The sequence below is a fragment of the Phymastichus coffea genome, unplaced genomic scaffold (assembly GCF_024137745.1).
Source record: "Phymastichus coffea isolate CEN01 unplaced genomic scaffold, Cenicafe_Pcof_1.1 PCOF00028, whole genome shotgun sequence".
In the NCBI taxonomy this organism is placed as follows: Eukaryota; Metazoa; Arthropoda; class Insecta; order Hymenoptera; family Eulophidae; genus Phymastichus; species Phymastichus coffea.
In genome coordinates this window covers 3682841-3706159 of record NW_026706839.1, presented here as the reverse complement: position 1 = coordinate 3706159, position 23319 = coordinate 3682841, and the positions used below count along the sequence as shown (strand labels likewise).

The following is a 23319-nucleotide window of genomic DNA, read 5'->3' as shown; positions in this document are numbered from 1 at the left end:
AGAGGGAGAGAGTGAGAGAATAAGAGAGAGAGAGAGAGAGAGAGGGAGAGAGAGAAGGGCCGTAAAATGCCGGTCAATGTATTGCATCGGCTGTACCAAGACCCCAGATCTAGGAATAGCCCCGCAACATTGTGCGCCGACATTATCGAATTCAATCACGCGATCATTACATCAATCCTTCAATACTTTCGTTACCGCAAACAACTCCATGCATCTCTTTCGTTTTTTCATTAACGTTGTTCGTGTGTATAATAGTTCCGACATAACGAAAATTCGATGCAGCTTTATTACAAATTCCGCGTGTGAAACAAAATCAACAATTTGAATGATTTTCAAGCAAACAGAACCTGTAGTATCGACTTGACTGCCACGATCGAGGAGCAAATTGCAAGCGGCATACCGGCGGCTGTTCTCGGTCGACTTTCCCTAGATGCCACTAGCGGTCGGCTGGTTTAAACAACGCTATCGATTGAGTTTTATCTTTGAAAGCGAGCATTTTCAAAGCGGATGTCTGATAAAATTCATGCGGGTTCTGTTTCTTCATCGACTGTGTCACAATAAACATTTTTATTTTTCCACCGGACAGCAGTTGTTCAGGATTCACCATTTATTTTTATAGCACACGATTTTGTGCTCACGATTATTGAAGAAATAAAAAAAAAATAAAAAAAAAGACACGAAAAGAAAAAGAAAACTATTTAAAAAATTGGTAAAATTGCAAGTAGTAACAATGCGTTACGGTCAGACAAGCGCTTGCTCCAGTTTTCGCTAAACCCGGTCGCGCGGTGATCTTTCTCGGCAGTCATTGCAAAAGTGATGACAAAACTTTCGAAAGCAGCGCTACCTCCGAACGGACATGCGAGTCTCGTTTCTCGTGGAGCAGCGAGTACGAAGGTGGTCTGCGCTTCCAGCCGAGCGCTAAGCTCCGAACCGCGCGGTTAGTCTTGTATCGATAGTCTCTAGCACGGAGCGTGCGCAGCAACGCGCTCTCGCGGCCTTGCACATTCCATCAGCTCAGCCGTCTCTGGCAGCTCAAGAGCTCGGCACGGCACGGCTCAGTCCTCTTTGTCGCGCGGACGGGACGTCGCTCGCGTGCGCGCCTAGCTGCAAAGTCGTGTGCTCTCGTCTCTTCTTTACACCGTTTCCTCGGGGCGCAGCGACAGCCGACAAGCGCGCCCGAGCCAACCGAGATAGTGTCGCGCGAATGCAAGCCCAGCAGCTGGACCCACTGATGCCCCAGTGTCAGAGGCCCAGGTGACCAGTCCCCTTCCCCTCTCTGTCTCTCTATCACTCTCCGCCCCCCCCCCCCCCCCCTTCATCGACACTCACACGACAACAAATACTCAGTCGTTCCTGTCTGCCTCGCTCGCGCGCTCTCGCCAGCAGCACACGCAGTGCTCGTTGCGTCCCCGTCGCAGGTGTGCGTGGGTGTCTGTGTTGTGCGCCCAGAGAGACTCTCGCTCCAGCAACAACACCAGCAGGTAAGTCGCCTGGGGGACGAAGCCGAGAAAGTCGCGGGCAGCGGGCGAGCGACGGCTCGGGAGCGAAGTGTAGCGCGAGCGGGGCTTAGCGCATGTGCGCACGTGCGCGGGATCGATGCGGACGCTCGAAGGAGGCTCGCAGGGGGGTCGCGGCCGACGGACGCGAGGATCACAGCTGACGCCGCCGCTGCGTGCACGTGCCAGCCGGACCGTCCGCGGCGCTGGCCCAGCTCTGTGCGCGACGCTCGCTGTGTCGCGCTGACTGTTGCCGCGCGCATCCGGCACGCAGCCAGCTATGACGTCAGCGTGCGTGCGCCAGCGAGACTTTGTCCTCGGCTGCGAAGCGCCTTTCGCGCCTCTCTCTCTCTCTCTCTCTCTCTCTCTCTCTCTTCGCCCGGTCGCGCTCTCGTTCGCGGAATAGCGGCGCCGAGCGAAAAAAAAAATGGAGCGACGTCGAACAAAGCCGCGAAGCCGTGCAGCACGAAAGCAACGCGACAATTCGATATACAGGCGAGGCGCTCTGCTTAGCTGTTTCCGCGAGAGCGCGCGTGAGCTGTCTGTCGATAGCGATAATGAGCGACCGCGATCGTTATCGCGATCGGAAAACAGAATTATCTGGCGCGCGGCGAACGCGACGAAGCGCGCAATCGACAGACACGCCGCCGAAACGCTCGCGCGCTCTCTCTCTCTCTCTCTCTCTCTGTGATCGTCAACGCGCACGCTTGCGACGTCTATTGTCTACCGCGCGTACGCATCGCTCGCGGGTTGCCGTCGACGCACACGAGGATAGCGGCTTCAACGTGTCGCGCAGCGCTCTTCGATCGAATAGTCGTCGTCGTCGTCCTGCTCCTCCTACTCCTCCTTCTCGCGTCGTGCCACTGTCCCGGTAAGTACGTTTGCCCTGTGAGAACTCTATTGTCCGATCCGCCTGATTCACGAATGTATTGCGCGACAGAGATAAAATAGAAAGAAAAATAACAATGAAACATCAATAAACGCGTTTGGAAATTGAGCGAAATTTCCCTCGGAATTGCAAAACTTTCGGCCTACGCGCGCGCGTCAGTGTTTGGCCACGGGCAAGAAAAAACCGCGAATTTTTTTTTTTTTTTTTTCGGAGTCGAACGAGTTTCGCGAAGCAGAGTCGTTTGTTTCTCTCTCGCTCTTTTGACGTGTACTCAAACGTCGAGCGGCGCGTAATTAGCAATTGCATAAGTCGTCGTGGGCAAACGACAATCGTAAAGCTGTTTTGAGAAGTAGCGCGCACGTCACAAATCGAATGAAGGAGCAGCGCAGCTGAAAACTGCGGAGCGTCGCGAGTCATTGTCGATCTGAAATACATCGAGTATCCACCGTCGTTTAGTAACTCGTCGAGCACTCGCTCCGCGCGATCTCGCAGCTCGCGAGACCCTAAAATTTGCATGTCGGAAAAATTCATTTGCACGGTGCACGCGTCAAACTTGCCGATCGCAGAGATAAAGCGCGCCTCGTCTAGTGAAGCCTACGAGAGTCGAAATAAAAAAAGAAAGAACGCGAGGCAACGGTCAAGCTGGTGCGTACCGCGCACACAATGTATTATTCATCGCGTGACGCAAGCTTCGTCGGCGGCCACGGTAAAAATCAACAAAGCACGCTGCAGCAGTAGCAACAACAGCAGCAGCAGCCAACAGCAGTTCTCTCGCTAAATGTTTCACTGTAGCTTGGCAATTAACCGCAAGTATATATCCGTGTGTTTGCGCAGTGGTATAATCCTCGACTGCTCTTGTGCGTCTGACGTACGTATAGCTACGAAGGTGCACAATAAAAGCAAAGCTCGCCGAGCGCACGGGATGTCCTTTTCGAGCGTCGCTCGAACGAAAAGCGAACGGGGGCAGAAGAAGTAGAAATGATCATCTCTCCCTCTCTCTCTCTCTCTCTCTCTCTGTCGCCTCGAGTGCTCGGAGAAAGGAAAAAATAAGGGCTAACCGCCGAGGGAGTCGGCCGGGCAAACAGAGATTCGCCGCAAATGAAAAGCCACTCTGGCTAATAATTGAAGCTTATCGATTGACTGCGCAAGCGGGAAAGATAAAAAAGTAGAATAGAAGAAGAAGGGCCCAGAGGATCCGGGGCTCATCTAGGTCATGTGCGTGTGTATTTACCGATGAAAGTTGGCACGTCTACGCTTTTGTTAAGTTTTCGCTTTTTGTTCGCGGGATGTGTGAAATATCACGCCGCGCCGTACTTGGAATCCGATTGTTCTCCTCGCCACGGAGGATAAGATAATGATTTTACAATTGGCTTTATGACAATATTGCTATTATTAGTCTTTGCGATATCACTGTACAATGAACGAAGCTGCAATTTGTTACCCTGTTTTCAATGTTTTTTGCAACCACAAAAAGTGGACGCTCATTACAAATAAGAAAAACTTGTATTGGTATATACTACTTCGATAATTATATAGTGGACAATATTTTTTTACTTCTTAAAGTAGATTACGTGCAATCCTAAGACCTACCTGTCGTTCGAATGTTAATTTTTCAAATATCGACAATGCTGTCGCCAATGCAACTTTTATAAAGCGAAATAATGACAAAATCAAAGTTGCAACTACTTTTAAACTTATATACACTCAAATGCTGTTAAAAAAATTAAAACTCGACTCGATAAAAGAAACTTAAGCGTTAATCACTCGCGAGCAACTTTACACTCTATAACTCCGCATAAATTAAACTTGCATAGAACTCTACTGTCTATCTCATAACTTGTAGCTTGCCCTCACGCGCATCGAATATTCATCTCCCCTCGCGGATTCAAAAAAGCAGAAACTCTCTCGATCGTTCAATTAACCATCCTCCCATCATCGAATCAGAAATTCCAAGCTCGAGCGCGAAAAAAGCGTGTGAGAGAGACACACAGAGAGAAATATAAGCCGCTTCCAGAGAAAATCAATGGGCTAGCTTCGGCCAAGGCTTTCACACAGCAACAGCAGCTCCCTTCGGGAGGAGAAAGAGAGCGCGCGAGCGCAAAAAAAAAAAAACAAAAAAAATCTGCGCCAGTGCTTTGACATTGGGTTGACGTGTGCGGTGCATCATCTCTTATCGATCAGTTCGGTCTCTCGCTTTGAAAAGGAAAATATCTGGCCAAATAAAGAATAAAATAGAAAGCTCGGGCGCCGATGTATCGAATGAGCGAAGAAGAAAAAAAAAAAAACAAAAAAAAAATGGGGGCGAAGGCGGATCGCGCGCAATAGGCAATTGTTTGCTGATCAATATTTAGTTTGTTGCATGCACGTTTTTAGGATCTGCGCGCCTACTTCGCGAGTCAAGGCTGCTTGACACAATCGAAAATGTTCTGCGTGTGTGCACGTGTGTACGACTCGCGTGACCGATTTGTCGTCGCCGATCGCAGCCAAGGCTCAAGCTTTCAATCGAATTCTTCTTTTTCCTTTGTAATTAGCTTCCTTTTTTTTCGCTTCGATGGGCAACCAACTTAACAAACCGACTGCGTTTTTCTCGCTGAGTACACACGAGGGTTGGTGTTGTTCTCTCTCTCTCTCTCATTCTTCCTCTCTTCCTCTCAAGTGAGCTATACGCGCCCCAGGCATTTTACTTTTTGTGAAAGTGTGTCAAAACGTTTAGGCGGGTTTTCGTATCCGCGAAAACGCCTCAATGACGCGACGTTCGTTGTTCGTTGAGAGATGTGGTGTATAAATGTTAGTATATTTTAGGTATAAGACTCTGCGAGCTCACCGCTAATAAACTTAGTGTTTGTTAATAAAGCAATTATGGAAGTCCTTTACCTACCACTATTCCGTACACCATGTCCTTCATCTTCTTTCGGATAGTACTTTTGGAAACTATTCGGAACTTTTTTTTATTATTTTTTTTCGACTGAAAGAAGCAACTTCTGATTGATATAATGCAATGTACTTTCTGGCATCCGAAGCCTGATAATTGCCGTGAGACACGATAACAGTTCTAGAAGATTCGATTATTTTCTGAATATGCATGTTAAGGAAAAGTGCTTCTTATGCTGAAAACTACTCGCGGAGGTCGTCTAAAAATACTTGTATTCTTCACCTGCGAGTATAATTATATGTGAAGCATATTAAATATAAATTCTACGATGTATTTTTTAATAATTAATTTGCATTGAAATCTTCGTTAACCAGTGATATGACATTGCATTAACAGTCAATCATAAAAGTATTCTATACGAAACTATATCTGTGGGCATATAAGCTACTCTATTCAAGTATGTCCATTTATAAACACGACAATGGAAACAATAGCATTTGCTCAACGTTATAAAGTTTGTCACCATTTCAGTCGTTATGCGTTATATTATTCCGTTGCGACCTTTGCAATCCGTTGAAAAGCATAATTTTCAAATAAACCAAAATTTCAGTTCATTTTCTTTCGGGATTACCGCCAAGACAGCGGATACGATGTCGGTCGCGAATGGCTATAATATGGAAAACAACATTGCAGGCAAACGTGGTCGATAACTTTCGCTCGAGGGAGCTGCATCATCTCGAAGTGCTTCTCGCGAAATAAAATGATAAAAACGCACATCTGTCACGTGTCCCAGTAAAGCCAACGGAAAAACAATTCGGCTCTCACTCGAATCTACGTGCTAACTTTATCGTGGGCATATGACATAGTAGGTGCATGAGCGTGCGCACGGCGAGTAAATAATTTGAATAATTAAATGAGTCAGAGCATGGCTTTACATTTGCGACTAAGCGTCCAAGCGAGCGAGCGAGTGTGTGTGTGAGAGAGAGATGGAGGGAGGGAGGGAGGGAGGAAGACGGGCAAGGATAAAAAAAAGAGATTGCGCAGTTCGCGCGTGGGGGTGGTAGCGAGGAAACTGTGCGAACGCGATATATAAAAGAAGTAGGCTAACACAGTATCAAACGTAATTCAAGCCATCGCTTTCACTGCTCGCGCGAGCGCGTACGTACCGCGTTCGCTCGGCCGATTTCAGAAAAATATAAAATGAAATAATAATAGCAATGATGATGATAATAATAATGAGAAACGGGCAAAAATGGCGTTACTTTAATTGCAGCTCGATGCCCGGGCAAGAGACAATTGGCGCCTCCTTGCTTCCGGATACGAGCGAGCGATATTCATAAATGCACAAGCCCGCTTGATAATTCAGCGAGCAGCGGCGGCTGCAGGACGGTAGAAATGATCGATCGTTAAAGCTTGTCGGGCTGCAGATTGTACAGAAGAGACGGGGAGCGCACATGTAAACGCACGCTATAGGCAACGAAAGAGCGAGAAATAAATTTAATTCTGCTGCTCGTTCGTCTTCCTCCCTCTCTTCGATCGATCTCTAATCATAGGATACGTCGCACGATACGATCATTCTTTTACGTAACGAAAAAAACTACGTATACGGGCAGACTGGCGGGCATGTACACAGGCAGTGCGATTTGCACCCAAACGAGCTTTTCATTCTCTTCGCTCTCTTTCTCTGTACAATGCAAATCGGTGGAGAGCGGCGGCTTAATTGAAAATCGATGCATATCGATAGGATCACTTCTTGCTTGGCAACGCTACGCGCTCGTGCCGAGCATGTAGCCACTGAGCGCCTCGGCGGTTTGATAGGCGGACACGCGACTTTCGTAACTCCTGTCGCTCGAGGCTTCGCTCGTATCACACACTCAAGCGGGAAGCCCCTTTGCCACGACAAAGCCCACCGACGAGCTCTGAGGCTTCCTCTCTTGCCTATTCTTATTCTCCTCCTCCTCTCCTCCTCCTAGCTACAGCTCGCGACCCGACACCGGCTGGGACCTTTCTCGAGGATCGCTCTCGTCGCTAAACCTGCGCGACCGTTCTGGTGTCTCGCGCGCGAGGTCAACGCTTCGACGCTATCAAACGTGGCGTGGCGCGCGTTTCCTGCGATCTTAGCCTCGTTCGCGAGGCAACGACTCTTCATTTATCTTTTATTTTACGAGCGCCGCCGGAGGATGCGCGCTTCGATGCGGCGAACGCTCGCGGTGCTCGTCGTTTACGCACGCGTTCGCGCCGTCGACGCGGGGGCAAGGCCAAACAAAAAGGAAAACAACAGAGAGAAAACGAGAGAGTTTCTGTCCGCGGGCGAATTGCGGCTCGCTGCGGCAGATTTCAAAAGACCTGGGCTTTGCGCAAGCTAAACCCACGAGTTTCCGAGAGAGGGAGAGCTCGATATCGCGGTGGATTTTGATTTTTCGGCGGAAGAAACAAAATTGCTCTTTCCTATTGTCATTGCCGGGAAAGGTACGCGGCGCACGGGGAACGGCAGTTTGCCTCGTTCGAGCAACACCGTACACGAAAATTTTCGCTAAACCGTTCGCGGAAGCGAAGCACCTTTTCTTCCGTCTCATTGCGAGATGACTGACGTCGGTGTAGATGCAGCTCGCGGCAATTACTTCTCGCGCTCCAGAATTCACATCCGTGGGTAGGCTCTCCGCGAATAAATAACTTTACGCGAGTATCCGTTGAAAATAGAAACACAATTAACGGCAAGACTTGCGAGCCGAGAGCCTGTGGCGCGGGCCAATCACAGCGCCAGCGACGAAAATTAATTGCTCGGTTTTCTCCGTCGCTCGGCTGGCTGGCGGAGGCGAATCGACGTTATTCGTGAAAAACCCGGCAATCGATTAAATTGGAATTGGATTTTGCTTAGGCTAAATGAGGCTAATGGAACCGCTGGGCGTCGACGTGAAAGCGGTGGAGTTGCAGTCGCTGAAGCGATGGACCGATTTCCCGAGCCGACCGTCTCCCATCGGAGACCTAGCCGACTCGGCTCACTACACCGTCAGCCCGTTTCCCTGCCAGCCCTCGCTCAACAATAAAATCGCAATATGGTAAGAGGCATTTGCAGCTTTTACAAGCGTGCCTATATCTTTCATCGAGCGTTCACCTTTTCCTATAGCCCGCGGCTATACTTAGCATTTTGCATACACGCCACATCCCATGCCACGCGCAGCGCGCGTCTTTCCATATATGTAATTTTTTCCCTTTTTCTCCACTCAAGCGCCTCACCAACAACAAAGAGTCGCGCGCGCGCGCTCGATAACAACTACAATTTACGTTCTTTATCGTTCCTTTATCCGCGCGACATTTCGCATCCTACCTGCAGACAAAAACTATACTCCTTTCTGTTCGATTTCTTCAAAACAGCAACTTTTTGCATATCTCGTACATTATTACTGACTGTTCGATAAAAATAGCCACGAGGCGAACCGGTGTTTGATTATCGAGTCGGGAGGCGAAAAATAATAAACACGAGTAAAGCGTACGCGCAGGAATCGGCCTACGTGCAGTTTCTGGCAAGCAGCGCGCTTCGGTAATCCATAATTGGATACGCGTGACCACGCCGAGGCACGAGATCTACATTGCCGACCGCGATAAAAAGTCAGAGAAAGGTTAATTGACGGATGTTGGGACGTTTGCAGGACCGGGGACGTCACTCTGCTGCAGGTGGACGCGATAGTGAATCCGACGAGCGAGACGATGGACGACAACAGTCCGCTGTGCCAAAGAATCCTCGCTCGCGCCGGGCCTGACCTCAAGAAAGAGATCTACAACGAAGTGAAAGGTGAGTCGGCCGATTCCCACTTGACCGATTCTCGCCGCAATGACCGCGCGTCGAACGTTGCAGAATGCAGAACCGGCGAGGTGAAGACGACGCAGGGTCACGACCTGCCGGCCCGCTTCATCATCCATACCGTGGGGCCAGTGTACAACACCAAGTACCAGAGCGCCGCGGAAAGCACGCTGCACTGCTGTTACAGGTAGGCGCGGCATCGATCGCCGTCGATTTGCGAGCGCGCCTAACCGTCATTATCCCCCTTTCTCGTCGCAGGAACGTCTTGCAGAAGGCACGGGAGTTGGGCTTGAGGAGCATCGGCCTGCCGGTGATCAACTCCGTCCGACGCAATTACCCTGCCGAGGCAGGAGCTCACATAGCGCTGAGTAAAGTTTAAATTGCACTCCACCGGCGTCCGTTGTTGCGAGCGACCGGTTACAAACGATCGATACGATTGTTGCGCGCGCTTATGTGAGCGTGCGTGTGTGTGTGTGTGTACAGGAACGTTGCGGCGATTCCTCGAGCAGTACAGCGAGTCGATGGGCTGCGTGGTGCTGGCGCTGGAGCCGGGCGATCTTGGCATATACGAGGTTCTGCTGTCGCTCTACTTCCCGAGGACTCTGGCCGAAGAGGAGAACGCCTGCTATCAGCTGCCGCCCGATATCGGCGGCATGGACGGCGAGCCGCAGTTGCCCGATCGACAGATTCGCATTATCGACAATCCTCAGCACGCGCTTCACGGTACATACGCCGAGCACGCGGACAGGCCGTTTCGCCGCTTCCCGGCCGTAGCCGCGGAAACCTCGTTCTTTTCCATTCGCGCGGAGGATCGCGTGCGCAACCCTCCAGCCGAAGTTTACAATAAACATGACGTCACGGCATGGGCGTTCCATTGGCCGCGATATGTTGCTTAATTTTTCATGGCTCAGTGAATGTCGAAAGGCCTTTCTTGTGGCCTTTGTGCGGCTGATGTAAAAAAAACTTGTTTTTTTTTTCTTTTCTGTTGCGTCGAAGCTTTTTTTCGTCGGTGAATCCGTGGCCTTTGTTATTTTTAAACTCGTCTGTAGACGTTGCGGATTCGTCAAATTGGCGCGATTGATAAAAGAATCTCGATCTCATTGATCTCAGTGAAAGAGGTAATGTAGTGCCGAGCACAAAAAAACAAGTGCGATGGCAATACTGTCGACACGTTTTGCAAGTAACGATTTGCGCCGTTGATTTTATAAACATAGCGGGGCGCTCCTAAAAAGCGACTGCTCGTGCTACGCGAAAGCTCCTCGAGTCGAAATGGTAAAAATCAACATTTGCCTCGTCGACGCGCGTTCGCGGATCGAAGAGAAGTTGCTGCTCTCCTCAGAGTCGGCGGTTTTCTCATGGAAAATTGCAATGCCGCGAGCGAAACGAAGCCTGCGATAGAGCTCGGACGCAGCCAACGAAAGCGAAAGTATAGCGCGGCAATGTTTGCAGGTGACGAGACGGTGGAGATAACGGCCCACCTGGAGACGTCGGTCAACTTGGGCGAGCACGCGTTCACGCAGATGCAGGGTGATCTGGACCGACAGCGATTGTTGGGGGAGCGTCCGACGGCCGATCCTATAGCCGACATCATGCTCAAGGAGATGCAGCACAAGGAACGGTAAGGGAATACGACCCAAGTCATCGATATTTCAGCTGGCTCAAAGCCCACGTCATCGACGTCAAAGACGACGACATCGGTGTCTATTTCACCGGCGGGCAAACGCGCGCACGCGACGCTGCTCGCGCGAGCCGGGAGGAGAAGCGTCCATTATGAATAGGATGGCAGCTATGACGGGCTTATTGATTCGCCGAAAATAGCCCAGCCACGTCCTAGAAATAGACTCGAGCGAGCATTTCCTCGGGGCTCGCTAGCGAGACTGAAAAAATAGGACACTGGCCTCGAGGGGCTCGCTCGCGTGGCCGTGGTGCCGCTGCTACTGGTGGTTGACCCGCGCACTTGGTGCGCGGCTACTCTCGTTTAGCAGCGCTCTTGCGCGCCAGACGGACTTTCTTTGTCCGCTGGCAATTATGGCCGTCCGATGTTGAGACGTAGTTTTTTAACGATCGAAAACAACTTGGCCACGTGGAAAATGTTAGCGGATCGTGCGCCTAGCTTTCACTTGCCCTCCCAAGCTCGACTGGCTTCCCAAAGTATTCAGTAACTAGCTTTCCGAATGTATTATCCAGCTCAGCTTTAAAACTGTATTGGCAATCGCACAAATGTAGCGTGAAACGCAGGCGTTTCTGGAACTGCTGACTTGTTACGATTCCGATTTGTTTTTTTCGTCCGTCAGACAATCTCGTTTTCTTCTCCATTGTATAATGTTCCACGAAAAGACAACGAGCATGTTCAATTATTTAGCCAAATTGTTAAAAAGAATGATCGATGGCTAATGTAATTTTCATGGAAGCAAAGTTTACGTAACGTGGCGTGGTACTTGACGATGAACCTAACGTTCTTAGTTTATTAACTTTACTATGTGACTCAGCTGTGAATCATGTAAAAGTCTTTCTCTAACATTGTACACCAGAATATCGATTATTACGTAGCGCTGAAAATTTCGTTGAAAGACGCTCTTCCATTATGCATTATGGAGTCTATTTATAATTTTGATGCACAATTGATCGCGAGTTCGACGGATATTGAATTTTCTTCCTTATTAAGTCAGAGTAAGCTTAATGGATGGTTTAGCAATGGAAGAGAGTGACGAAATAGACTATTAAAATGACATTGCGCAAAAAAATGAGGGAAGTTGAGGATGAAAAATGTATAGCGAATTGTACAAGCGGATAGCTAAAGTTTGATAATGAAAGTCTTGTGGCATATGCAAGGATGGATGATCGATTGGATAGACGAGTCTCTGAAATCGTTTACTTCTTAGAGTTGCATTTCCGCGAACAGAAAGAAAAAGGAAAAATTACCTGGTGCGCAATTAGCGATGGGCGAATACACAGGCCTTTACACTAACAGACTCCGTTGATATTAAGTCTTGACGATGAACTCGTCTGTCGTCGCACGCGTCGCAGAATTCTATCACAATAGAATCTTCTAATAAACTATTGCACATTTCGCCGGTGTGCGCCTTGGCCTGAAACTAACTAGATGGCAATTGTGCGAATAAAATTGCACTGACCCACTTTCTTTGAACTCGAAATACGCTCAAACGTACTGACGCGCTGCGTCTCGAAAAACACATTAAACAGACGTGACGCTGGTCGCCCAACTGCCGACAAAAAGCGAACAATGGGAAAAGGAAAAAACGAGACTACGCAGGAACTCGCCACGAAAGCTGAATACAATCGTAAACCTGATCTTGTCATGTCTCGCGAGGCAAGTTCATCACCGAGCAAACACACTTCGAGTCACGGAAATAAATCACAGAGAGCGTCACTCGCAGGCCTTGAACGAGATTTTCCATCCAGAAATTCACGTAGCCGTGCTGTTGCTGGCGTCTGCTGCTCGCCACGCCGAATTCGATCCGACAATTATATAACGAAACATTTTGTTAGCGCGCGAACATCGTGGCAGATGAAGCAATTATCTCTCGTGAGATGCCGCAGATAGAACGTTTCTGCGCGGGAAACGTCGATTGTTATAGTTCGCGATCGTGTACAGAAAAAAAAACGGCTAGACCTCGTAAAAATGCTTGTACGCGTGAAACAAGCCTTTTCAGTTAATTTCTTTTATCAAACTGCATCTCCAAGTGTTTCATTAATAAATTGAACGATCGTGAGTTCAAAAGAGATATCATTGCGATTTCGCGAGGAGAAAAGCTAGGGCCAATAAATCTCACCGGATGCTTATAACGAATTGACGTCAATTTGCATTTCTTCGTGCGCACGCGTTCGTGCTATAAACTTGTCACTACCGAATTCCATATTTTCATCTCTCATTCCCGTCCATGTCTTGCTATCCGTCGTTGAATTCTTTCTCAAATGCTTTCACTTTTTTTTATGGAATGTAACAATGCATGTGGCAGATAGTTTGACAATGATTGATCACATTTGCAAAATTATACGTCGTCGCATTTACTGTTTGCATTAAGAAAAACAATCGATTATTTACTTAAATGTATCGATTTGTAAGCACAATTAACTAAAATAATTGAGTATAAAAGATTGTGTAAAATAATTATCTTCTTTCAATTATTTGAAACGATAATTGGTTCATTATGTATCAGCAATTAGCAGTTGAAATACTTGCTAAAATTATATACATTAAACACTACACGCGCAGCTCTTTTTTTTAACAAATAACGTTGAAATTCTCGCAGGTCGGCAGTATCCCAGCAACTTCATTATAACAATAGTTACAATAATTTTCGTAATAAATAAAAGCGTGTTTTCCACTCTCGGGAGAAAGAAAAAAAGCAATCAATCTTCATCCGCGTATTAAAATAACGCACCTTGTAGAAAACAACAACAGAAGAGAAAAATGAATTCGCATCTTGACAAAGAATCTCGTTATGCTTAGGTGGTCTTGATAAATAACTCGTAGGCAGAGTATCCACAGTGGCATTAAGGGAGTCGATCGCGGCATACGCGTGCTGTAAAAGAAAGGAAATATGACGCTCTCACGGGCAAAAGTGGGCACAGTCCATCGACCACAATAAAGGAATTTATCATCGCGACGTAACATTGATTGTCGGGTGAGAGCCCGAGAGTAAAGGCTCGCAAGCACAACGGCCGTGCGCAGCGGCGAGACGTTCGCGCAATCGCGTCAGCAGTCGCTCCAGTCGCGATGACGCACGCGAGCGCGGCGATTGCCCGGAGCTTTCGACGAAGGTTACGTAAACGCTGGGCCAGGAGAGAGCTAGCGACAGATCGTCGCCCCCCCCCCGTGCCCGTGCGAGCGACAATTGCAAGCGGCGATCTCGCGAGCACGCCTCGTCGTCGGCCGGCGGCCGCGCGACGCGCCAGGAGGCGGAGTCGTCGAAGCTCGCTGGCGAGAGCTGCCTGCCGTGACGTCAGAGCCAAGCAGCAGCGAAGCTGGCGCCGAGCGAGCTTTTCGGGCATCGCCTCGCGTGTTCCGGCGCGCCCCGAGTCCTCGCCGACGCGCCGGAACACGCTCGTCGCTCCGCGCGAACGGCCGGGAAAGCTCGGCGCGCCGCGGCCAAGGGGGTTGTCCGCGCGCTTGCGCTTCGACTTTCCGAACGGCGCGCTCGTGCTGGTAGGAGAGCGCGAGAGCGGAGAGGAGGGGATCGGCTATATTCGTCGGCGTCGCGCGTGCCGACGACTCAGTTGCACGCGAGTACTCCTCTCTCCGTCAAGTCTCTCTCGGCGCGCTCGATAACGGTCCGCTGCTATCAGTCGCTCGCGAACAGCAGGCGAACAGCAGGCGAACAGCGCCAAACGCGTCGTCGCGAGGTGCCCCCGTTGCCGGCGCTCGTCCAAGTGCGCGTTGTGCCCTCGTCGACACGCCCGAACGTCGCTCGCCGATCCAGGCAGCCGCGGCATGGTGATGATCGACATGACTGATGTGATCGAGAACGAGGACCGGTGGGTACACTCCGTTGCTCGGTCCGCCGAACGGCGGTTTTCCTCGCGGCCAGCATGCGGAAGAAGCCTTATTTTTCCGCATGCTAGCGCCGGGGGAGAGTAGGGGCGTCGGCCTGCGCGCGCGCGCGCGCGCCACCGCCACCACCACCTTCCCGGGAGGGCGAAGGCTTATTGTCTACGGCACGTTCCGCGCGATCAATCGCCCCCGACGCTCTCGCCACTGCTGCCGCCACGAGAGGGTTGCGCGTAGAACCCTTCGCTCGCCCGCTCTCTCCGCCGAGAGAGCCAAGGATTAATTGACCTAGTTTCTCTTTTCCTTCTCGAGGATTGCCTGCGACAATACGAGCTGCCGGCAGTGCGCCTCTGATAATGTCTAATGGCCAGTCAACAATTGCCGTATTTTCGTCTTTCTTCTTTCTTCTTTTTTTTGTCCTTTCAGTGTTTTGCGTAGCGCTAACGCGGAAACGCGCCGCGACAAGTCGTATTATCAAGAGCTCGAAAAATCTCGCGTAATTGTGTTCCGCGATCGATTCCGCAACGGCATACGTGTGCATCAAAGGCGTGATTCGCGATGCATGACAACAGTCACAACACAAAACACAAAGAGGAATAAAAAAAATAGAGAGAGAATGGAACAAAAGCGGCGACTCCTTTTGTCAAGTTATCTAACTTTTGTAATTGCATTATGCAGAATCCACTCGAATGTGTACGTGTGTGTCTGCGCCGGGCTGTGTTATTAAACTACTTTCCGTAACGGACGTTTCGTGTTTGCATTCTTTTTATTCCTCTCTGCGCGCGCGAACGAAGATACAGCTCGTCATCGGCGATCGCATTCGAATTTCGGATTGTCGGTAGACTGCGGCGAGTGAGGTTATCGGGCGGCCGATGATTTTTGGTAAACAAGAGCTTGGTGCGCACGTGAGGCGCAAACATGCACAGCGGAGCGCGCGTTTCCGTATTACTCATCCGGCTATGTACGCGCGAGGCAAAAGCTCCTTTTTGTTTACACTCTGCAACTCGCAGCGGCGGCAACGCTTCTTGCGCAACTGTATAATGTTTATCTGCGTTTCTGATTCGCGCAATCTTGATTGCTTGTCGCCCGCGTGCCCGCGGTTGTAAATAATTTCGGTTTCGCGTTGATTCCACCGAGGTGGAGCATCGAAAATGGTGGCTCGGATTGTCAAACTGATTTTCTCACGAGCTGCGGCTCAATTAGAACGTCGATTTGGCAAATTTGACGCGTGCGTGCTTGTGTGTTTGCAGATACGAGCGGTTACTCAGACGTGCCAAAATGGAAGATCTGACGGAGGTGTCGGGAATCGGATGCCTCTATCAAAGTGGAGTCGATCGTCACGGACGACCGGTCGTCGTCTTTTTAGGCAAATGGTTTCCAGCCAATAACCTCAATCTCGATAAGGTGAGACAGGCGCCAGTTGTGCGTACGCCGATATGATGCGTTTTGTACGTGTCTCCTTCTTTCTTTGTTTCGGGAGCTACACGCGTAGAAACAAAGAGAATACCAACTGTGGCCCTGATTTAATGAATCTGATAAAAATGTCACGTTGACTTTTCCTGATTTATTGTATTGAATCTGTTTCTTTCTTTTTCTTCTTTTTATCTTTTTTTGCGAGGAACTCATTCATCGAATGTCTACGTAAAAATGTATAGGGGAGCATACAAGAATTTCAAATTGACTCCTCAACGTGGACGATCGATAATTTTAAACATGGTATTCCTCGAACTACGATAAGGGGAGAGAGAAAGAGAGCGAGAGAACGAAGAAAAGTATACTCCGTGTCCCCCGACGTTTCTACCCCCGAAACGAGAACTCGTAAAAAACTAAATCGATAACTACACTCGGCGCGTCCGTCGGAGTTATCTCCGTGAGCGAGCACGCGAAAATGGGCCGTCGTAAAATTTATAGACGCGTGCGAAAATAACTCTTCTCGCCAAATTCGCACTGCTTTGGAAGCTGTCGTGTAGTTTCTCGCGATGCAACTACGAAACGTTGACTTGCAACTTTGTAAAATTACTCATCGCATTGCCTTACCAAAACAATTAGGTCACTCGCTTGAAATGAACGTTTGCGAAACTGATCGAATCACTTGCCAGTTGTCACTCTCGCCGTATCGTGTATACGGTCAATATTTAAATGCGCGAGTGAACTTCACCAAATGTTTTACGTTTTTTTTTTTATAAGTATTATCGATTGTGAAAGTTACTAATATTATCATGTCATTTTCTCAGTAAAAATAAATGACGCGTAGCTACGCGGTCAAACGCAAAATTGTAAAAAAAAAGTTCAACAGTCTATCTGAAAAGATTCTTCTCGTAATTTTGCGCTCGCGGATTTTCCACGCTAGAAATTAGCGTATTTGGATTCTGGATGGTGTTAATACGTGGCTGCAGAAAAGAGCTAGGCATAAAAACGAAGAACGATTAGCATAGAAAGCGCAAACGAGCGCAACTACGCTCACGCGGCACAATAATCGATCTGCGCTCTCTTCGGCAATAAAAGCCGTCGACGCGTCGGCCCTCCGGGGGGTGGGGGGGTGGGGGGGGGGGGGGGGGGGGAAGGAAGATGACTCGACGCCGCGATAATACTCGAAGGGCGAAGAGTAGGTGGAGGAGGAGACGACGACAACGCGGCACCGTCGAGAGCGCAGATCGATTCTCTGGAAATAGACTTTGCCGCCAGCTCGCACGCGCAAGGCTACGTGTATGCAAGCTCGCACTCGTGAACGAGTGACCTTATCTACGACGATGCGTTACGAGGCTCCAAACTTTGCCAATTAAATGATCGGCGCTCGTTCGCAGGCCTTATTGTACCTGATACAGCTGATGGATCCAATTGTCAAGGGGGACTACGTGATCGCCTACTTTCACACTATGACCGTCAGCAATAACTATCCCAGCTTGCATTGGCTCAAGGAAGTTTACAACGTACTTCCCTATAAGTAATTACTATCCTTTTTTATGCGTAGTTGTTAAAAGAGGCAATATCTTTACCTTGTTCCTTTTTGCTCAGGTATAAGAAGAACTTGAAGCAGTTCTACATCATCCACCCAACGTTCTGGACCAAGGTACGTCGTTATCCATTGCGCCAACGATCATCGCCTTCCGCTGCGTTTCCGTCTTTTTTTTCTCACGGCTTCGCTGCACTCGCGATCGTGTATAATTTTCCCGAGTTTTTTTTTCCCCCGCCAAAGCAGCCTTCGATGTACGACCTTCGCACCTAGCGCGATAACACTAGGAAAAATGATTCCTGTGCTCAAAGTAAAATCCCACGGAATTGATCGACAAGGCTTTTTTGCTCTTCGCGTCGCTCAAGTAATCGATACTGTGCTTTTCCGCGTGCTCTGCTATTCCGATGCAAAGAACATTTAATTTAACTCGAAAGTATTTGAAGGATCGCTTAATTAAGAATTTCGAGAATTAAATCCAGAATAAAAAATTATCAATGCAAATTCTGTAGAATATATTGTTGTAAAACTAGGTTATTTCTAATACAGGGAGTGTATATTTAGGAATTTGGAAAGAATGACATGCGAACGTTATCTTACGATTTAGGATTTGTTGAAAAAATTGCCTAAAATTCTGTTTACTCCACGAATTTATGGAGTCAGCAAAGTAAAGGAAATAACGAGTCAAGAAGCCGGATGCGGAGCAGACTGATTTTTATTGAAAAACTGATCGTAATAGTAGATGCACAAAAGTGGCAATAAACGCGAGCATAATGCGATGAAAAATCGACGAATCAATCAATATGCAAGAACAAGCGTAACGCACGACTGTAATTGCAGATGATGACCTGGTGGTTCACGACGTTCATGGCGCCAGCGATCAAGCAGAAAGTGCACAGTCTACCTGGAGTGGAGTATCTGTACGAAGTGATGTCGCCGGACCAGCTGGAGATACCAGCCTACATAACCGAATACGACATGACGATAAACGGCCTGAGGTACTACCAGCCGGAGCACTACAGCAGCGGCGCGTCGACGTAACTGCCGGCGGCGATCCTCGTCTAGCTAGACGAGGCGGCCCGTCGTCAAGGTCGACGTTCGTCAGCACGTAGGGCTTGCTTGATCAGTGGCCGTATGATGCTCGTCGAGTACGCCACTTAGAACATAACCGAGAGCGGGTCGTGAGCAGCAACAACAGCAGAGCATCCGTTGCAAGGCAGCTCAAGTGCCAAACGCGCCACTGCCAGACAACAACAAAAAATTAAGTAAAGCCGACTGCCATCGGTGGCCAATATGTCTTAATATTACTCGGGACGATCATCAGCCTTACATGTACACATACACGCGCATACACGCGCATACACGCGCATACACGCGCATACACGCGCATACACGCGCATACACACATACACAAGTATACGTACTCACGCAAATCCGCAAATACACATGTTTTTTCCAACTTCCTAATCAATGCAATTACTGTGCTTTATGCTTTGGCACTTGGCTGCCTAAAAATTGTCACACATTCCACGTTGGATACTTACAATAATAATATCTGTTGCGAGAGTGAGAAGGAAAGAGGGAGAATTTCGTTCCGTTGGTTATGTACACATGTCGAGTGCAAGCGCGAAAGCTTGAATGGTGCGAAAGACGAATGAGACGTTTTTATTAATCTAATTTTTTTTAGCGGAAACGTCGTTGTTATATTACATACACATACTTGCGCGACGTAATGGCCTAGGAGCCCTACACTCGGTCGTTATTATGTTTTTCTTCTTAAAAATAATTATTTGTCTTTTTTATTGCGAATCCGAGCAACGGTGATCGTGCTTACATATGCGTGTGCTGCATGTTCAATTTTTTTTGCTGCGGATGTGCTTTGTGCTTACGTTTTTGTTTTAACCGTCGTGTTTTTATTACCTTGTGATCATAGATGCGTGCTTTTTATAACTACCTGTTCATTTTACGCTTTACATAATTCATTTTAATTATTGTTAGTTCATACACAGGATGGCGTGGAATACAATATTCGGTACATAATACAATAGAGAGAATAGAGGATATTTTTGTCAGAGTAAATTATGAAAGTTGCCTATGTCTACATCCAGAAGCTTAATTATACGTATATTGCGAAGGGCAGGCACGATGAAACTAAATGTCACTGTACCATTTGTGATCCCATTTACAGGAAGAATCGTCGGACTACGTAGTATGCTCTCGATTATATATCTCGTGTGAAACAGTCGAAAAAGGGACATTTGCGGGGCGATCCCTTGTCTATATATACCAAAAACTGTATTAGCACTTAAATGTTGAATTTCATTTTGAATTTTTGAGAGTTTACGCAAATGAGGCGTTTTTAAGAAAGGAAAAAAATTGTTCAAACTACGAGAAAAAATTAATAAATATATTATCCATTTATGAATATACCACGACAAAGAAGGTGTTCGCATTCACATAGTCGAGTATAATCGTAAAAATACTACGCAAAAATGCTGAAAATAAAATGTAAAGTTTTTTATTTTCAAACGAAAAAGCATTTCCATGTTTACGGTGTTATGAGGATTGTAATTATTTCAGTAATTATAATATTTTGTAATTTTCGCGGCAATGTAGATGAAGAAAAAAAGAAATTGACGAAAGATATTACCTTAGATTAGGCTAACAATAAGAAAAACAATCAGCGTAGTATAAGAATTAAGACAGTATGTAATGGGCGGAAAACGAAAATTCATAGCGAGTAAATATTATATGACAGCCAGCTCAGCTATTTTTTAATAAAAAATTAGCATAAATGCATCAAAAATTGGTTATCTGAAGACTCAGAGATTATATATGAATAAATGACAACAAAGATCCACGTGTATAACAAATCAAGTCGGTCGTTAAATGATGTTCTTGGTATGATGTCTTAAATAAATGTGCTACAAAACAGATCGGTACCCACGTAAATGCGCCAAATTTAAAGAATTACAATGTAGTTAAGCCGTAACGAGAATCAATTAAATTTTTACTTAGTAATAGCTTTTGAAGTAACTACTAATTGCCGAAGAACGATAAAGCGACGTTCAGTGTAACGCTTATTAAACTTTAGGACTCAAAGACCGTAAAAAAATCGCTCGGGTGCAAGCATATCAATCGTTTCAAAGTATATTAAAAAAAAAGAGAGATGTACTGTGAAATAATTAACATCAACGTTAGGAGGAAATGAGTTCTACAATAAAAAAATTCAATTTTTCACTTTTTGACTCGTTAAATACTGCACTGAGAAATAATTAAAAATGCAAATTTACCGTTAATGTTATTATAATAAAAGAAAAACAAATTTTTTAATATTAATGCGAGAAAAGATCGTTGTAAAAAAGTCAAATAATTGAAAAACAATACGATGACAAAAAATGAAAAAAAAAACAGAAAATTGATATACTCTGTAAATCTAGACATTCAAATACGCACTTCTGTGATTAGTTACAATTAAAAAATCGCTGATTAAAAATTACTTTGTTAATCATGCGTTGTGAAAATATATATCCCATTTACAAATTATGAATGAATGATGTCATACCCGTCATTAACGAACAACATACTTGTGTACTATCTATAAAACGCTGAAATAACAAATCGTTCTATATGTAAATAATGGTGACAACCAAATTATATCGATATTATACCGCCATGATGAAAAACGTAAATGTATAGGCGCGTAGATGCTTGATCGGCATTTATGCGTTCATACGAACAACAAAAAAATAAAAGAGCTAACTTATTTGCATTATGTTAAAGGACAAATCTATACGTAAACTTCCTTGGCAGGATAGAGTAAAATGATATATTTAGTATCTAGAGAAGGACTTAAAATATGAATATTACAAAAAAAAGAACAGAAAACTCGTATATACGCACCTATATTATATATAAAAAAGTAAGATGTGGAATCTATTAAAGGCGTTGTTGCAAGAAAAACGGAGTAAATAAGGTAGTTTTGAAGTGTCAGATAATAGAACTGAGAGCAAAAGCCTATAAAAAAAAAATATATATATATATATATATACATATATATTACGGGAGAAGAAAAAATCGGTATTTCCTAGTTCCGATCTGCTTGTAACTTTATTTTCTTATTATGAATAATATCGATTGTTGTTATTGTATCGAGATTATATCTATATTCGAGATCGTAGACGGTATAAACAAGAACGATATTTTACTATGTGAGACTTTGCATCCTAGATAGCACTAAATCGAGAAATATTTTCAGTATATCAGTGCGGGCGTAGAAAAGTTCCTCATTGAAGTCTCTAAAAAAATCTCGTTGGCGTTTTCATTTTGTATTTGTATATACAACTGACTGTAGAAAACAATCAAAGCATAATGTAATACACAACGTTCTTTTCGAATCCTGAAACAATTGGAAGAAAAAGATAAAAAGCAAAGGGAAATGCAGTCGTAGTGAATGAATATTTTTTGAGACTTCAGTGGAAAAAAAATTAAGATCAAATTTAGCCTCGAATTTAGCGGTAGGTGAAGAGTATCCACTAAAACAAATAGTACGTACACACTTGCGAGTGAGATTCCTCCGGTCCTAAGCGAATTTTTTGGTGAAGTGAGTTTTACCGAGTGCCATTGATTTTTTACCGTTATAAAACTAACAATATATAAAAATCAACTTTCAACAGTTTTTTCTCCGCCGTACACACGTTTGAGAATGACGTACACACACGCACGCGCGCGCACACACACACACACACACAACTGATTACATACATAACATACATGTGTTGAATGAAACTTGCCAATAGTTGCCGTCGCTCGATGCTCGACAAGGACACGCTTTGTTACAAGCCTGAAGGTGAGAAAAACTATATAAACAGCCTCCGGCGTAATTTCGGCTTCGGCAATCGGTTTTTGTTCTTTCGTTCGTAATCAAAGGAACAACGTCGAGAACAACAAAATTAACCAAATTAACTCGTTATGAATCGTAGACTAAATCGCGTCGTTATAGATCAATTATAAAGCGTTATTATGCATGTTAATCATTATTATTGAATTGTATTGTTATATTTGGCATTGCGCGCCAATTGGTCCAAGTTTTTTGAGTGCGAATGAGGACAGAAGCTGAGGAAGAAGACAGGGGGCGAAACGCACTTAAATCGCGAGCCGATTGGTGGAGCCGCTCGGAGGCATCTATCCCCCCTCTTTTACGATAAGAAGAGCAATAAATTTAAGAGCTTCGCCACATTATTATTAACCATCGAGGCCACTCGACATTGTTAAAGATTTTTAGCGATCGATCACATTATGAATAAATTGACCAATTCATTCGTTTTACCACGACTTTTTCTCTCCTACATCGCACACCTCAGCCTACGCAAATCGATTTGCAAATCTTTCTTGGTTTCATAAATCGCTTCCTTACGTATTCATATTTCCTCCTTATTTAGATAATGACCGTCAAAAATGAGAAAGCAACACTTACAATAGAGATTTTACAGTAGGCATTTCATTTTCATGTTTGAAACAGTGCTACAATGTGAATTTTTTAATAATTTAATTTTTTAAATGAGTAGTATTAAAAATGGATTGCAAAATCTCTTTGCAACTGCAACAACGCTTTATTGCATTCCAATGAAAGGATTAATTTTAATAGTGGTTTGGAATTCCTACTTTTAGTTGAAAAAATAAATATTATAAGACGAAGATATAGAGAATTTTAGAGCAACTTCGATAGTTTCTCTTTGAATTGCATTTTCTGTGGAGCTTTTCCTAGTGGCATTCGACATTATAGGATTATCTTTATA

At 46.0% G+C, this 23319-nt stretch overlaps 1 protein-coding gene across 4 annotated transcripts; it reads left to right on the top strand.

The window, feature by feature from the left end:
- Nucleotides 1-1052: 1052 nt before the first annotated feature.
- LOC131675704 (protein GDAP2 homolog) lies at nt 1053-22277 on the top strand. Of its 4 annotated transcripts, none has more exons than XM_058954797.1 (12): nt 1053-1254; nt 1387-1481; nt 8136-8316; nt 8908-9050; nt 9114-9246; nt 9318-9427; nt 9543-9782; nt 10509-10677; nt 15822-15975; nt 17376-17515; nt 17587-17641; nt 18362-22277. In XM_058954797.1, exons 3-12 carry the CDS (start codon nt 8141-8143, stop codon nt 18560-18562), a joined length of 1521 nt encoding a protein of 506 aa, XP_058810780.1. In that variant the 5' UTR covers nt 1053-1254; nt 1387-1481; nt 8136-8140; the 3' UTR covers nt 18563-22277. The 4 variants fall into 4 exon arrangements, with proteins under 4 accessions (XP_058810780.1, XP_058810779.1, XP_058810778.1 ...); XM_058954796.1 differs by having other exon boundaries at nt 1348-1481; XM_058954795.1 differs by having other exon boundaries at nt 1053-1481.
- The last annotated feature ends 1042 nt before the right edge of the window (nt 22278-23319 follow it).